The sequence below is a fragment of the Macrobrachium nipponense genome, chromosome 18 (genome assembly GCF_015104395.2).
Source record: "Macrobrachium nipponense isolate FS-2020 chromosome 18, ASM1510439v2, whole genome shotgun sequence".
Lineage (NCBI taxonomy): Eukaryota > Metazoa > Arthropoda > Malacostraca > Decapoda > Palaemonidae > Macrobrachium > Macrobrachium nipponense.
Window position 1 is genome coordinate 80,344,936 of NC_087211.1, and position 17,569 is coordinate 80,362,504.

Consider the following 17,569-nt stretch of genomic DNA (forward strand, 5'->3'; position numbering starts at 1 on the left):
TGCGCCTCGTCAATTCCGTGGCTCATCTTGCTTTAATTAAACGCGGTCGAGAATGTCTTCTCTGGGATGGCGACCTCAGATCTCATATTTCAAAGCCCACCTTTGATATATATTATATATATACTTAACGTTGGAAGTATTGTGCGTTGACTATAAAATGCCTTTTTTCTTAAACTACAACTTCTAACATGACTACAATATTACACTTTTAAGAATGAGGCTACTTTCAAGAAACATGTCCTTTAACCATTTAGGCTTCTACAGGGCCTTGTAAAAGTGACCCCCAATCAATATGGTAAGAGCATTTTGATTACGAGATCTCTCTCTCTGTTTTCATGCACTTATTAACACAGCTGCTTCTAAAGTCATTGCTCTTGTGTCTGGTATGAAAGGGATTGAATGATTCATTCCTAAATCCACAATCGTTGGCGCTAAACCGTAAGTAATGGACTTTGATTCATTAAGTAATCTGTGCAGTGCTCAGACGCACCAATGCTTTGCTGCATATGATCAGGAAAATAATCAAGTCCTAGAATGTGGACTTCATTTAAAATTTCACATTTTTCAATCAAACGTTTACTGTCCACTTTGTTAAATACAGGTCCTATTTTCCTTCAAGAGCCAAATGCTTCTTTCCTAAATATACGCTTTATTGATATAGTATTACTTTTGGATCCACACTGAATGTAAACTCTCCTGTAAATACATATCCTCTTGGACCCAAATTGAATGTACACTCTCTTGTAAATACAGATCCTCTTGGACCTAAATTGAATGTACACTTTCCTGTCAATTCATTTCCTCTTGAATCCAAATGCATCATTCGGGACAAAGCAAGATGAGGAAGGAATGGAATTATTCGCCTTAATAACTACGGGTAGAAAACCGCAAACCCAAATGCCTATGAAAAGAAAAGGAGGAAATTTTTAGCGATGAAGACGTTGTTCATCAACTGCAATTACCCTTAATCAGAAACCCACCTAATAAACTATTCATCATATAACAACATCCATAGGAAAATATAGCGGTAATGTAAAAACTATAAACGCCTATGGTACTAAATAGATATTATTCTTTTTTTTATATGAACCTAACCTATCAAGAACTAATACTGCAATTGTGGGTTATTAGAAGCCTCGAGTCCTTTTTTTTTTTAAATTTCTGTCACTGGTTGCCTCCAGCAGTAATTGATGACTCTTTAAATTCCCTTGCACAAAACCTGAAGAATTCTTTAGAATAAACGTCCGCTTGGTCATTCACAGAACACTCCGCAATGTGATTCACTTATTCTCAATTGGAATCGAACTTTGACTTCTTTTTTTTTTTTTAATATCAGGTTGGAGGGATCTTTTCTCCCCTTGCTTGCTCTCAGAGGAAATACTGTCAAATCAATTATAGAAATAATACTACAGTGGACCCCCTATTCGCGGTTCCGGATTAGCGGCCACATCTATTCGCGGATTTTCCTGTGGGACACGTATCCAGATTATTCGTGGAAAATTTGCATATTCGCGGTATTTTACATAGAGAAATATTCACTAATTACTGTATTTTCATATCATTTTCGTGACTAAATGCACTTTTTGTGATAAAACTATTAAAATACTCAGGTATAAGCATTTTTTGGGGTTTTTTATTTTGGTATCTGAATGATCGAAAAGGGCAGTTATAAGTATCTGCTGATTTCAGCTATTTGGGGGGGCGGGGGGTTGAGGTACGCATCCCCCGTGAATCACAGGGGTCGACTGTTTGTATATACATATATCCATATAGTCTATATATGTTTATAAACTAACCAGAATAACTGAGAACAATGTACGTATTTCAATCATAAAATTCCCTACGCAACTGTAATGAATAACAATACTGAAGTCATAAATGAACTGGAAGATGTCAAATATTTAAAAAAAGAAAAATAAAAAAAAATCTATTGGACACAAAGTTCGACCTCCACACAATGAAATAAAAAGCAAATATTTCCTTTCTAAAATATTCCAACCTTTATAGCAATACCGAAGAAACTTTCTGGAGGCAAAGCAATGTACGCTTCTTAATCTTGCAGTATTTCATGAATTTACTACAGCCTAGAGTTTAACTGCCTTCAGAGTAATGACTGGGGAATACCTACTTCTAAATCTAGCTTAACAAGACGGGTACGACAGCCCTTGAAACTCTTCTCGTTTCTTTCATCTGCAAATAACCTGAACCCTTGACTTAGCGAGAGAGGTGGACTCCCACTCTTGCAGAAAAAAACAAAAACAAAAAACAAAGTGAGTTAATTCACCTAACTGTAAAAAAATCATATGGAAGCCTTGTCATTATTCCTGTTCAGAATGTCACTAGGAAATGTTAAAACAACGGCGAAGAGTTATATCCACTTGAAGTGTTGCGAACTCTTATTATTTTTCTGTTTAAATGTCCTATGTATCTTGACCAACTGGCAGTATCCCAGGTAAATGTTTTATGTACATGAAAAATAAAATAGTGCTCTTTTTTTATCCGTTTTTTTTTTATCCCAACTCTGCTTCAGTGACTACACCCCCTTGGCGTGAACCACACAGGCCACTCGGGAAATTTTGATTGCAGTACTATACACCATTCGACAACTTCAAAGACGAGGGGAAGACACCAAGGGGAGAGACTGTTGCGTCCTACCCAAGGTTTCCTCCCTAGACTTCCGGCCAATCTCCTCAACTACTCTTGGAAGATAAGTGAGAGGCTGCTTCCTCGCAGTGTAACAAGATACCTTCGGGATTGTCTTCTTTTTTTTTTCAAGACATCTTCACTAGTCATAAGAGTGATAAAAAGCATCTTGGAAGTGTATACAAAATCCACGCTAAATGGTAGAAAAAACAGAGAGAGAGAGAGAGAGAGAGAGAGAGAGAGAGAGAGAGAGACGACATGAGTAAAAGCCAGAAATGGAAAACAATCTTAGCTTGTAACACCTAAATTTATTTCTTCTCTCGTATCTAAAAAAATGTCTGCATGGTTCCCCCCAATGAGGAATATCGGGATGGTACGAAACTTCCCTTTTTTTCTTGTTTTTTTTTTTTTAATCTTCTCAAGGTTCAATTAGGAGTAGTGTTGAGTAGCTACTGCAGGCAGTCAAAAAAATAATGACCTCTTAACTACGGTACAAAGAACAGTTCACTTAAAAAAGAGCTAATCTATATATTGTTCCCGATAAGCTGTAACAAACTCGACTACGATATTGCTATGAGCACTGACATGTTTATTAGTATTATTATTATTATTATTATTATTATTTTTGAGAGATAATCGAGAAATCTAACAATAAATAGGCAATACTTCTCACGTCTTTCTGAGAAGACGACGACGAGAGAGTGAGTGAGAGACAGTGAGAGAATGAGAAAATCCTCTAATAACCTGTTAAACATTGACACATTCTCAAGTGATCAAGTTTTGAATTTACATTGGCTACTTTCAACTCAAGTTTTCGAACTGGAATAATATTGGAATATCAAGTCAACTGTCAAGATTTAAAAAAACAACTCTTCCCCTGGCATTTTGGAGAAAGATTTTCGATATATATATCTCGTTTCGAAGCTTTGATGCTGAACGAATTTATAAATTTATTCTTTTTTTTTAAGTTTTTTTGTCGACCAACAGTGTCGCTTTGCCCGTCCCTCCTCCGGGGACATCCTATGAGTTTGCAAAAGCTAAAACACTTTCAAAGCCTTGGAATTGGTAGTATAGTGATAAAAAGTGGTAATAGCAGCAATGGTTAGTAGTAGTCCTACGTCATATTCTCGTCCTGGATCAAGTCGTTCCTTCTCTGGAGAGGTGTCATTTGATGGGCAGATGTATACCCAGTGCCAATACCTGAAATGAAGAGAACAGAGGTCACATTTGTAGTTCAGTGACTAGCCATAAGCTCGAGGTCACATTTGAAGTTCAGTGAGCCATAAGCTTAAGATATTTGGGAAGTTTTACTTATAAAACCATTCAGTATACATTTTTCAAAATTAAATTGACTAAGCGAGTGGCATTATAATGGAGTAGAGATTTGCAGTGATTAATTTATAAAAACTGGTAATGTGGCTGGAAGGTTGAAGTGTCTTAAAAGCTTAAGTTTGAACCATAACCTGGTCATAAGCCAAGGTCTAAATGTTTCTGGTATTCCTTTGATGACACTTGAATTTTTAAAAATATGTTATTATAACTTGTTATTTGGTTTCTCTGCCTATCTCTTTCACACCCACACTAGTATATATAAGTGTGTGTAATTGTAATGGTGACCTCTTAACTTCAAGCTTTCCTCACACATTTTGGATGTGCTTTCCCGACTAAGCCTAGATCCCAAATAAAGAACAATTTGAAACCTCAACCCAACCTACTGTATGTTAGCCTCAAACCCCAAATGGATTTTTCCTTTTGGATTTGAAGTCCCGTAGTGTCATGTGCATCACAAGATTCTATATGAAAAACAAATAAAAGCATATATATATATATATATATATATATATATATATATATACCTGACTCACTATAGTATGAAAGACGATGGATAATATTAGCATCATCGCACTAGGAAATATCGAGTGTCCACTATCATTCGCCAGTGACATGGATCCAAAGTTCATGTAGTTGAAATCGTTGAAGCCTTCGACATCGGAGTCCGAGTAGTCACCCTGATCACTGAGAACCTATAAAAGAGAATTTGAGAAATCAAAACAAAGGCTAATAACTAAGGAGCCACTGAGAATGATTCCCGAATCAGGTTTGGAAAACACAATGGACATTCAGTGGCCAAAACTTTTAGGGATGGGTTAAGATACTGTCATGATGTTATCTCACTTAATGCTTACTAAATAAAGTTACCGATTAACATCAAGTATCTAAGAAGCTGTTACTGAAAAATTAGTTTAACAGCCTGTATTTAACAGGATCTATATAAAGACTGAGGTGGAAATTATTAAAACTAGACCCTATACCGCTCCTGGTTACAGTTGCCTGATCTTAACCAGCCTAGATGGATCTCTCCAATTGCAGACATTGGCATAATTTTGAGTTATGCACCCTATACTCTATTAATGGCAGATTGGACTAGGGTCCATTGTCTCAAGGGCCATTCCATTACTGACAGACAAGAACAATGATACGAAGTGATTCGCATTTGTCTACTACTACTTTGCATGAAAATAACTATAATTCATGTATCTCCTTGGTACTGTGCTTTGAACAAAACACTATTATTTACCCATGTGACACTTGGCTCCCTTAAAACCCCTTCTTGGATGGCACCTGTTCTTAAGTATCAACATGTCATGACCCAGTCCATTAAGGCTTGGTTCTTAGGAAACAAAACGTAAACTAAGTAGCAAAAGATGATAGGATGCCAAAGATGGTTGATTCAACGTGGGTTTACTGACAAGATGGCATGGCAATTCTCCTGGCATCAAAGCAATAGTTTATTAGGTAGTCCTGAGGCAATACGTGAACCCAAACTATCCCCATCTATTCAGCTATGGCCATCACACAAGGAATGACAAACCAACCTGGATAGATTTTGGGTTGAAGGACCGTACGACAGAATCTTGCGGGTCCAGATTGACGCTAACGCTCCCGTTGCCATCGGTCATCTCTTCTTCAGGAGGAGTCAGTGCGTGTTGGTCCTCAGCTTCCTCTTCTTCTTCGTCATCTTCGTAGTCTTTGCAGTTCTCTTTGTCAGGTTGGACCACGACTAACGACGTGAGTGGAGTCACAAAGTGATGCTGTAATGCAATACATATAATGTGATATAATATAAATCTTACTTGATTATGTTGTGCTTTCAGAGAATCAGTGTCCTTTAAAATCTATAAAAAAGAGAAATCAGACCATATGCAGTAATTGTTGAAGTAATTTTACATATGTATGGGCCATTCAGGTGTGAAATACACAAAAAAGTAAAAGACAATCAGTGCAATCACTTACTTCCACTACATTCTGACACTATTTGTAAAATATTCACACACTGACCCTATGTAACATGTACAGAATACTACAGACCTCCAATGCGATTCGCAGAGCCTTCTTCCTCGCTACTTCTTTTTCGTGATTTCCCTTAGCTGCCTTTTCTGTTGATAAGAGATCCTGGAAAACAAGTCAGTATTAATTTCCTTTACTTGCAAATAACTTTTTTGTTTGTTTGTATGGTGTTTTTACGTTGCATGGAACCAGTGGTTATTCAGCAATGGGACAAACGTCTTTACGTGACTTCCAAACCATGTCGAGAGTGAACCTCTATCACCAGAAATACACATCTCTCACCCCTCTATGGAATGCCCGAGAACTGAACTCGCGGCCACCGAGGTGGCAGGCTAAGACCAAACTGACCACACCACTGAGGCAGTGCTAATAACTTGATCATTTAAGACGTAGGTACTAAAAAAGAAAGCTAAAATCAACTAAAATGATGTAGATTTAACAGGCTGTAATCACCTTCACTTTCTGGAAAGCCCAGAGCCTCTTGATGAAGTTCCTGGGAGTAGGAGCCAGGTGCAGGTGGTCCAACAAGTGGTGGTCGGGAGGGAGGACAGTGTTCCAATCTGTGACACCCATGAAGAACTGACCATTGCGTCCCTGGCCGGTGATGTTGGCACGGAGACCGCTCGGCTGCTCGGCTTCCGTCTGGCCTGCCACCACTAGTTCTGTCCCCTGAAGATGACAATGAACATATACATATAGTATATACATATATATACTACAAACTTTACTGAAGAATATTAACAACTAATGTCAGCAATCAACAGTGTTTCAATAATCTCACAAAACGTTTCAGTCGCTGATTCTGGAATACTGCTTTACTGCAGAAGCATCTTCAGTGACTGAATGAAACTCTGTAACCGAATGGATCATCAAAACGAATATTTTGACTTCAAAGAGCCTTAATTTCGGTTAAGCGAGACAACAGGGAAGGAAGCACTTCCTCACACTCACATGGAAATAGTTGTAGAAGTGTGTATTTGTAACACTGTCAAGCACAACAGCATCATCAGAGTAGCTGAAGCGGACATCCAGGAGAATAGGCATCGACAGCTCCTCGTAGAACCCTTTGAGTTGGTCAGCGGCATCTTCGTCTTCGTATATCTTCCTGGAGGTGCCACGATTCTGAAAAACACAGGTTTTTATTAGCCAGTGTAAAGGATTATGGGACGAGCAACCAGATGTCCCTGTCCAGCCCAGACCCAAAAATGAAATCAAGGAAATTGAAAAGAAAGCGAAGGAGACTCAGCCTCTTAAAGTTAAAAAGCTTACGAGGCAAGACAAACAAAAGCAGGAAGAGATTTCAAAAGCTTTGTATCAGAGGATAATAAACAGCCATTGCAGCGCACATTCCAAGAGCTACCAGTTTGCACGTGCAATTTCTTTAGCAACATTTCTCTTAGGTTAAGAACAGGTTTTGCTATGGTAGAAGGATTATCAAAATTATAGATTTGGATACAATATTTTGATCAGGCAGATCCTTTGGTGATACATATTTTACTGAAATTTAATCTTAACCAATCACTTCACTGCTGTGGATCTTCTAATGATATTTTCCCAACAGTAAAAAAGCAGAAAAAGGGTTTTCTTGTATACATTACATTACAGGAGCTCTACTTTCTGCCTAAGGGTCTAATTGTCTTTATTTCTCGCACTGGTTTTTGCTGAATATGTTTCGTACCTTACTCTACTTGCGTATCTTATATTTGGATCTAAACGACCACCACAAAGTAAGCCCATCCCAAATTCTACAATAAAATGCACTGATTACATTTTTAACACTCAGTTAGGCCACACTGAGCATTTCCCGTTGCGTATCAGTTAACTCTGTGACCCTTGTAACTGGTTGGGGATTGGACATTTTCTGCTTCTGATTAACTCTGTGACCCTTGTAACTTGTAACTGGTCGGCGATTGGACATTTTCTGCTTCTGATTTTCTAAGTGAATGCTTCAAACACAATCGATTCAGATAACATTTTCTGATAACGCTGCACGGGACCTGGATGCCCATAGCACCTAATTGGCAGCCTGTGTTTTGAAAATTTTCAGATATGCAAATCACTTCATCTTCAACATAACAATTTATTCATCTATTAAGATACCACAAAAATCCAAGCTGCCATGAAAAACCTAAAGATAACTTGAGCATTCTTGAATTTAATATCAGACATGTTTCTTCACTTCTACAGCAAGACAATAAAAAATACTTGATAATCATGGTGAAGAGAAAGAAGCTGGTTACTTATACCCTATCAAGGGAAGCTTTTCTGTTTCTGTCGAAATACACGCAACCTGCAGGGCAAATGACTTGACTAAGAATGTAAGGAGGAAGAACCCAAATCCTGGACAACAAACCTGCAGAGATATCCTCTCCAGAAGCTGCATGTCCGCCCCTCGCCCGAAGCCAAGGCAGAACACAGCCGCCTTGTCCTTGTTGCGCTCCCTGACGTTCCGCAGGATATTGGTGGCGTGAGTCACTCCTGCTGTGGGCTGCCCATCCGTCAACATGATGATGATGTGGGGTCTGACGGAGCCTGTGACCAGGTGCTCTAGGTTCTGGTCGAAGGAGTCCTGGAAGTAAAATGAGCAGTGACGGGTCATTCTCTGAGAGGCAAAGTTCAGCGACTCACTGCCTGGTGGGTTAAAACAGGGCGTCGTTACTGGCTTAACGGTGAAGGTATATCATTAGCAAAAGCAGCGTTGGAAATATGCGTATATTCTTTGCTTACAATTTAACAAATGGTATATCAGTGAGGAATAATATAAGATTACTCATCTGGTTAGTGAGACATACGAGTCAAATGAATTTGACGAATACAATTGAGTTCGTTGAGTGCTCATGGGAAAAAAAGAAATCAAGATACATATAGTACATAGACAATCAGTGAATTTAACAATATGGTGCAGTGGCAAGACACGGTACTGTGCAGAATCAATGGTGCAGTGCTCGTGCGATTGGTGCAGTGCCTGGGTGAGGTGCAGTGCTAAAGAAAAAAAACTCGTTCCGCAGCGGAACAAACATGGCTCTGAAACAATAGAAAATGTGGTATTTAAAAAGATCAGAAGAAAGGAAAGAGAACAGTGGTTTGGAAGTGCACATGTGAGGGGAGGGGGGTGTAAGAGGTGGGAATGAGATAGGGAGAAAAAGAGGGAGGGAAGGACTATAGGTGAGAAACCTCCTCGATCTCGACACAACAGGTAATGTGGTCATTTTGGTTTAAATGGAATAACAAAAAGAGATAATTGCCATTGTTGCCAAGAACAGAAACGATGGAAGAACTTGTGGGATGATTACCCATTATATGAACTAGAGGACATAAAACTCTATGATTTATCTTGGAAAACAGTCTAAAATAAACTTTTTTTTTACTCTCGTTTCTTATTCTTGGCCGCAGAATGCGCAATGCAAAGGAGTGGCTACGGGGAAGTGTTTCGACTTCGTGGCTAGAGGAGTGTCTGGACACAAGACGTGGAGGAGAACTTGGAAGGTGGGTATGATCAGTACTGGTAGAGTCAATGTGCATCAGAATATTGGGTTGCGACAGGGATGTCTCTGCCTTGCGTGAACTTATTCGGAAAATCTCTCTTGATTAAACGGAAAGACAATTTGGGATTTTAACGAGTAAAGACAAGCCATTTAGATACTGAGATGTCTCTCTAACATTCAAAGATCTCTAGGAGTTTTACCAGTGACACAGAAAACTCAAAAAAAAAAAAAATTTGGTGCCCGGAGAGGCAGAGTGTCGGATGTCAACATCAGGACTGACATGAAAACTTTTTAAAAGAGGACACGTCCTACAAAAAGGGGCCAACAAACAAAGAGGAATCCAGTACACAAATGAAAGGAATTTTGCGGGTGACAAAGTGTCCCATTGTGTGAAGACAAAGACAACACCGTCATCATCCCCAAAATACTGATAGTAGATAGATAGATGGACAGAGAGAGAGAGGGAGACAGAGAGACAGAGAGCGAGGACGTCCAGGAAGAATCCGCCAGCAGTCTCAGGAGGACTAAGAGGCTACTTCTTCGAGGAGGACCCTCCTGCGAGGGGGAGAGAAACACAACGGAAGAGGAGGCATTGATTGAGATGGAATGAAATTCGTCTTTCTGGTCCTCTGACGAGTCTTTACCGGTCGGTTGGACAGGTTCGGTTTGCGTCCAATGCTCTTCCCTTTCACTGTACATGCTTGCACATAATTGGGATGGTAATGGGGTTGGGGCGGAGGCCGGTGCCGTCCTAGCGCCATCTGAGGGAGGAATGGGAAAAAAATACCACCTTAGGCACATGTGAGCGCCTCTCATCACCATCATCATCATCATCATCATGAGTCTCACCACCACCACCACCACCACCATCATTATCATCATCATCATTACTGCTATCACTTCATTTCTTTCTCCCTTTCTCTCTCTCTCACTCTCTTGTTTTCCACGAACCCTCTTCAGATGGTAGCGAGACCTCACCAGTTAAATGAGCTTCCGTCAAGGAACATATGTAGAGACATTTCCACTGGCGTCTGAGGGTGTGTACATTGTTGGACATTTGTGTGAATATAGTTTGTTGGATTAGGACACCTGGGCATAGTGTAGATACTCCAGGGACACAGGTGGACATCACATTCTCTCTCACGTCCTCATCACCAAACAAGATAATGAAGTATGAACACACGTCACGTCACTCGTACTGATAATCTAGTGTGTTAAGGTCACTATTCAAGAATGAAAAGACAACACTGAATGTAAGAAATATCATACAGGCTAAACAGAGCTACATAAATTTAAAAAAAAAGTGGATGAGATCTTCATTCATAAACTGGCACTGGAGTGGAGGAAATCTTCATTTGGAAAAATCATCCCTTTTTAAGGTATCCTTAAATGCACCACGAAACACTATAAAATTTCACAAGTAAATCACTCGACATCTAAAACAATGTATTTTCCATGATACCTTCATAACATTATATACAACTTTATATGTCACTCGGTGGCAACATAATACTGAAAAAATCCACAAGCAGTTTGGAAACCCTTTTCGTCCTAACACTGCTCCAGAAATAGAAAAGCACAACTACAGAGTTCACTTTCAGCTCGATCTGCATATATATGTGAAATTCCTGTAACATTTTCTGTCTCATTTCCCACCCCAAAACACACAATAGGAGTTTGTTACATTTCCTCGTTAGTCTCCAAAACTTCGTCTAAATTCCAGAGGCTGTTTCCTCGTTACAAACTCCGAGTTTTCCCCCAATTTTAGGTCTCACTATAAAGAGAGAAAGAATAATGCCGATCCTTTTCGTTCTCTCTTCTCTGCTTTCTTCGGTGTTCTCGAGTCCCGAAGAGCACTGCGTGGCACATTACTGCTTGCGGGGTCTGGAGGATTACTCTTTTTCTTTTCCTGGAGAACAGCTCGAAAATCTGTTTTGAATTTTCCGACATTTTCCCCGTTTCGCTGACGCCCACTCCTTGCCCTCTCTGTACACTTGGAGCCCTTCTAGGCTGAAACAGCATCACCAGGTACAAAACCACTTTTGTTTGTTTGTTTGTTTGTATGTATGGTGTTTTTACGTTGTATGGAACCTATGGTTATTCAGCAATGGGACCAACGGCTTTAAGTACGTGACTTCCGAACCACGTCGAGAGTGAACGTCTATCACCAGAAATACACACCTCTGACCCCTCAGTGGAATGAACGAGAATCGAACTCGCGGCCACCGAGGTGGAAGGCCAAGATCAGATCATACCGATCACGCAACTGAGGCGCTCAAAACCACTTTTGGTTTTTGCTGATCTCACGTCGACTGGACAATTCCTAATCGCCTCACACACACATCTTTCTTAACCAGCCTCCATCTGCTGGCTAACGACCCGAGGGCAATTTGTGCGATTTATCGATGATCACCTCTCGCGCTACCAATCACGTGGCTATCAGCATCGTCAGAATAGCCTCATTACGCTTTGAGGGTATTGATAGCCGCCAGATGGCCGTGGCTATCTCTTACTCCTCCTGGGGAATTTAATTTTCTGTGAAATCTTCTGCTGGAGTGAAATTGAAACGAGAAAATCTTTAATTTTCTCATGGCTAGTTTGGCGAAATCTGTAATTAAAACAAAGGCCACATACTTCTACATAATATTCTATGGTCAATCCAGCACACCTTCGTTTTACATTTTTTTTTTCATATTTGTTTACATTTTTCATCACCCTTACCCATGGCTTTCAAGAAGTCCTTAATAAATTATAGCCTTCACCACAGTTATACTCGATTTTTCTAATAAATTCATTGGAATTCTGCTAAGGAATTTCTGCCAATTTAAAAATAAAAACAATGAGCTTTGCCTCCACTCACGAGGGTAATTTCGTATTCCTTGTGAAAAAATGTGCTCCACTTCTCATGAACAAATCTTGCTTCTGTAAACTGGGAATTTTATTATAAAAAAAAATTTTTTTGAAGATATATTTAGCCTTGATTATGAAGAATAGTTTATTTCCACTTTGAAGGATTTTGTCATTCTTGTCACGAGGAATGCTACGATTTTTGCAAGGTTCGAAACTACTTTTTCTGGCTCAAGACGAGAGGCAATTACCTATACACAACTCATCAATAAAAATACACTAATTGATCCCTTGCAAACACTACAACAGAAAGGTAAGTTTTCTTCACAAAGACACCATTGGCAGCTAACACGTATTTGATGAATTAGGAATCACTAGTGTCTCATGATAAAAGATTTACTCGTAATGTGATCTTTCATGAAGTTCAAACATGAATTTTTCAGTAAATGTTCAAGTATAAAATGGAACAATGCACTTTCCTCAATACTTCACTTTATATATATATAATATATATATTATATATATATATAGTATATATATATAATATATATATAATATATTATATTATATATTTATAAGTTTATTCATGAATTTTTCAGGTAATGTTCAAGTATACAATGGAACAATGCACTTTCCTCAATACTTTTCATTCATAAGTTACATCAATATAAATACATATATACATACATACACAATGAATGCTATCCTTTCAGCCATACAGTATATAAATCTATATTCCTACACTTTCTCACGTGACACAGGTCCTCACATAAGTTGCCAATAGTAGTAATTCCATTAAAAAACACTAATCATAATAATTCTGCAAAATAAAGACACCTTTCAATGTCCCGTACCGGAACGAAGAAGAATTGGGAGCGAAGCAATAATTAAAAAATAAATTCATTGGTTTTATTGACGTCTTTTTTACTTCCAAACCATTTAACGTATCTATTACTAAGTCTGATAGCTGATAAACTGTCTATCTCTGATGCTCCATTCCCAATTCCTTTCGTTCCCAGATCTCTGGCTTTTAAATTTTGGCTTTGAAAGTTAAAAGTACATCTGAAGAAGACAAAATTAGAGCACCAAGTTTCCCAGCAACCGTATTGGAAGGTTTTCGTGGTGGTAGTACCTAGTAGTAGTTTCTGAAAACGCTGTCTAGTGAGAACATTATGTGAGAGGGTAGTGGTGTCATCTGTAAAAATTGACATGGGCCTAAAATGTAAACAGACCTCCAAAAACAAAAAAACGGAATTCTGAAAACACGTTTTCAAACCATAAGAGATAAATGTTCTCTGTGCCTTAAAAGTATATATAACACAAAGGTAATTTAAAACATATACTTGTCAAATAATTTTCATAAATCATAAACCTGAAGCTGAACGCGCACTCCACCTGCAATCACAAAACTTAAACAAATGCCTATCAACAGACACTGAGTGCTGGTTGTCACCTCGGAGCAAACAAAACGTCCTTTTCTGGCCTGATGTTCATCCACATTTCGTACAGCAAGAAAGAGAGAGAGAGAGAGAGAGAGAGAGAGAGAGATGGATGGAGAGAGAGGAGAGAGGGGGAAGGAGAGGGGAGGGAGGGGGGGGGAGAGGGAGAGGAGAGAGAGGAGAGGACGGGAAATGAAAAACTAAACTGGGAGGGAGGAGAAATAAAGCTGCAGTGAATTAAAGAAGAGTAGAAACTAGAATATCGAAAGCGTCAACTGACACTCTTCTGGACAGACTTCTCTTTTGAGTAAACAACAACACTTGACTGACAGAACTTTGAACGAGAATTATTGAACCAGATTCAGACGTCCCATTTGCTAAGTCATATTCATTCTACCTGTGGATTAATCAAGGTCTCGTGATAATATTAAAAAAAATTAGAGGATGTCACGATTCATCCTCAGCTTCCAGCGTCCTGGAAGGGTCTTGAGGGAAAAATAAAAAGCGTTCAACTTTACTACCCTTGACTTTCAAAATACTGAGAATAACTTTATTATTAGTTACTCACTTAAAGAGCAAACTTTTTATCAAATAATACGTTCTATTTGACTCTTAGCTTTCATACAGCTGATTTGGTCTTGTGATAACAAAGAAAGCTACAATTACTAACTTTCCCCTCAGCTTTTAGTTTACTGTAGAGGTCTTGTAAGAAAATCAAATGGGTCCAGATTCACATTCGAATTTTATAAAAGTAAAACTTCTGGAATTCAGATAAAGTTTAAACGATTTAAGTTTTAAATGTTCCCCATTGATTCGTAAATACAATCTCTGATCCCATAGCTCTTTTTTTATGCTGATAAGGGCAAGTTACTGAGGATTGCATCTGAGCGGGTAGGGAACTAAGAATATTGGTGATGAAAAATGAATAAGTAAACAAATAAATTAGTGAAGTAAATGAAACGAAATGATATGATATATCATATACCTGAAAAGTTTCCACGAACTTGATAGTGCTGTAAACAGTACACTGGAAATTTTTGCGTTTATCATATTCTGTTAGACACTTTGATTCCCACACTACGATTTGCGACTTTTTATACTTATATATATAAAAAAACGCCATATCACCAGACCTTAATTAACGCTATATTCCACTTCACTCATGCAAAAAATAATAATAATAAAAATAAATAAATAATCTTGACACATATAGAAGGAAAGGAAAGTTTTCTCATCATTTTGAATTACTGCTCTATGTACAAGTAACGGCCCAACGTACTGAACCACCGAAGTTAAAGATAAGAATAAAAATAAAATTTCACGTAATTCAAAATATACAACATTCCTCACCTTGGATCATTCATTTTTTTTCTTTGGTTAACATAAGCAAAGTGACCTTTGAATGGGGGAAGCCTCTAACCTTTAAGCCCAGATCGATATTGGTTCCTCCCTCGGCCTGGAGGCTGTTGATGAACTTCTTGGCCTTCCTCACCGCCGTCCCTGAGTAGCGCATCGTCCCCAGGCGATCCGTACCGTCGGAGAAGTGGATGATGTTGAAGGTGTCCCCGGCGTTCAGCTCCGTCAGGATGTGCCGAAGGGCGTCCTTCACCTGCAGGAGTTAGGGCATTCAGTGATGAAGGGGTTTTGGAAGATAAATGATAAATAAGACTGACTATAGCAGGGCAAAAGGTGTCGTCTGCATGAATAGCAAGTCGAGCGGGCTAATATTAATGCATGTGTTTACATCATGTATACGTATGCATGCATGCACATACATACACATACACACACACACACACACACACACACACACATATATATATATATATATATATATATATATATATACATATATAGTTTTTGAGTGGAATACAAGGCTTTCTGATTTTTGTATAAATAAAAAACTTACAAACGACTATAAAAAGGCACTCCAATAACCAAACAAGGTAGATTGTATAAAAAGGCGCCTTCATAATTGCTACATAATAAACATCAATGACAAAGTTAGATATCAAGCTTGAAATTCCTTTTTGGTAAAAAAAAAAATTAAGTTTAATTATTTGGCAAAAAAGCTCTGACCAATCCATGAGGAAAATCATGTGAGGTAATTGTCCTCCTCCTCCTCCTCACCCCTCCTCATAATGCCCTCCTACCCACCTGCAGGATTTTCCTTCCTTCCATGGAGCCGGAAGTGTCAATCAGGAAAGTGATGTGCTTCGGAGTGTACTGAAGGTCCACGGGGGCGAAGAAGTGGACGAAATATCCCTCTTCAATCTGGAAAAAGGAGGTCCAGGTTATGGAAGACACTGTTGCCAAGTGAGGCAGACTAACTAAGACTCACGAAGGTATGGAAGCAATGTTGAACATTAAAATTATCTAAATATATTTGGTGCTAAAACTTCTGTTATTCGGGTTACTTCAACATCCAGTGAAGTGGAGATGTTGTTGACAAACTGAAGATCGTAAATATTGTCAAAGAACTTTAGAGGTAAGAATTGTGGAGGTAATGTTGAACACTGAAATGACCTAGAAATTATTGATACTAAAACTTGAGGTATTATAACTACTTCAACAACAAATTTAGTGAAGAAATTGTCACAGGAAGTCAAAAGGTTGCAACATTTGGTTAGTTACAATACATAGTGTAATGTAAGCAGTGTAAATGAAAAGAAATTACTAATTAATCTCCTTGCTTTGTTTTACCAACAGCTTTTTTAATCCCACCCCAAAAACAAAGGTTCTGTATTTATTGGCCAATAATATAATTCCAGGAAAATTAAATGATTCCAGGTTACATAACTTCAAATGATAAGGTGAATAGATTCTTTTAATATTAAAAAAAAGTACGCATTCCAACTACTACCAAGTTTCAGCCACACCCCCAACCCCCACAAACAAAGCAAGCATTCCCTTTACAAAGTTTTAGTCTCCCCTCCCCAAACAAAAATTTAAGGTCTCCACCCACCACCCCCACCAAAAAAGGCGAATTCTAACTACCAAGTAGTAGATACCCGCCTCCCCTTCCGGGAAAAAAGGACGCATTCTAACTACTCAGTTTTAGTTCCCCCTCTCCCCGTCCCCCAAACAAGGACGCATTCCAACTACCCAGTTTTAGCCCTCCACACACACTCAAACATACACACACACACACACACACACACACTCAACGCACCTGCACGTCGCCAGTATCGAGGGACCTCTCGACATCGTAATGGATCTCGAGTTGCCCGTGGACGACCCCGTCGCTGGGCATCATCTCCGGGTCGGGGTCGTACTGTACCCGCGCCGTCTTGGCTCCCTCGCGCCATTCCGACACTGCGGGCACAGAGGAAACGTAAAAAAAAAAAAATAATAATAATAATAAAAACGAAAATTAAATAAAATAAAGCAGCACATCGTAGACAAGGGTCAATTGACGACGAAAGAGTTGGATGGGTGGTTAAGTCCTGGATGGGGTTGGGGATAATGAATGGAGATTTGATAAGTTGTTATTGTCCTCTGTGACTTTTTTTTTTGTATTGTTTCATTTGGTATGCATTGTGTATGCATATATATATATTATATATATTATATATATATAATTAATTATATATATATATATAATATCTATATATATATAGAAGACTTGTAGGAGGAAGTACATCTCAGGTGGTCCTTAAAATACTTTTATTACAACGTTTCAAAACACAAAGGTTTCATTTTCAAGCTGTAAAGACATAAAACAATAAAATTAATATTAAAAGTGCTAAATTACAAATAAAAGGCATAATACATTATAAAAGACAAGATAAAAAAAATTAAAACTAG

General features: G+C 38.6%; 1 protein-coding gene across 2 annotated transcripts in view; it reads right to left on the reverse strand.

The window, feature by feature from the left end:
- Positions 1–1,692: 1,692 nt before the first annotated feature.
- Positions 1,693–17,569, reverse strand: part of LOC135197249 (inter-alpha-trypsin inhibitor heavy chain H4-like) — a 446,440-nt gene continuing 430,563 nt past the window's right edge. Inside the window, exons 6-16 of one of the 2 annotated variants that reach the window (XM_064224345.1) lie at positions 16,935–17,077; positions 15,920–16,036; positions 15,183–15,371; positions 10,121–10,237; positions 8,345–8,560; positions 6,943–7,113; positions 6,445–6,660; positions 6,013–6,096; positions 5,520–5,735; positions 4,509–4,667; positions 1,693–3,843 (exon numbers count right to left, since the gene is read on the reverse strand). In XM_064224345.1, the coding sequence (XP_064080415.1) occupies positions 3,808–3,843; positions 4,509–4,667; positions 5,520–5,735; positions 6,013–6,096; positions 6,445–6,660; positions 6,943–7,113; positions 8,345–8,560; positions 10,121–10,237; positions 15,183–15,371; positions 15,920–16,036; positions 16,935–17,077 (1,664 nt within the window). In that variant the 3' untranslated portion in view covers positions 1,693–3,807. The remainder of the gene's footprint in view (positions 3,844–4,508; positions 4,668–5,519; positions 5,736–6,012; positions 6,097–6,444; positions 6,661–6,942; positions 7,114–8,344; positions 8,561–10,120; positions 10,238–15,182; positions 15,372–15,919; positions 16,037–16,934; positions 17,078–17,569) is intronic. The other variant, XM_064224346.1, reaches the window with a different exon arrangement.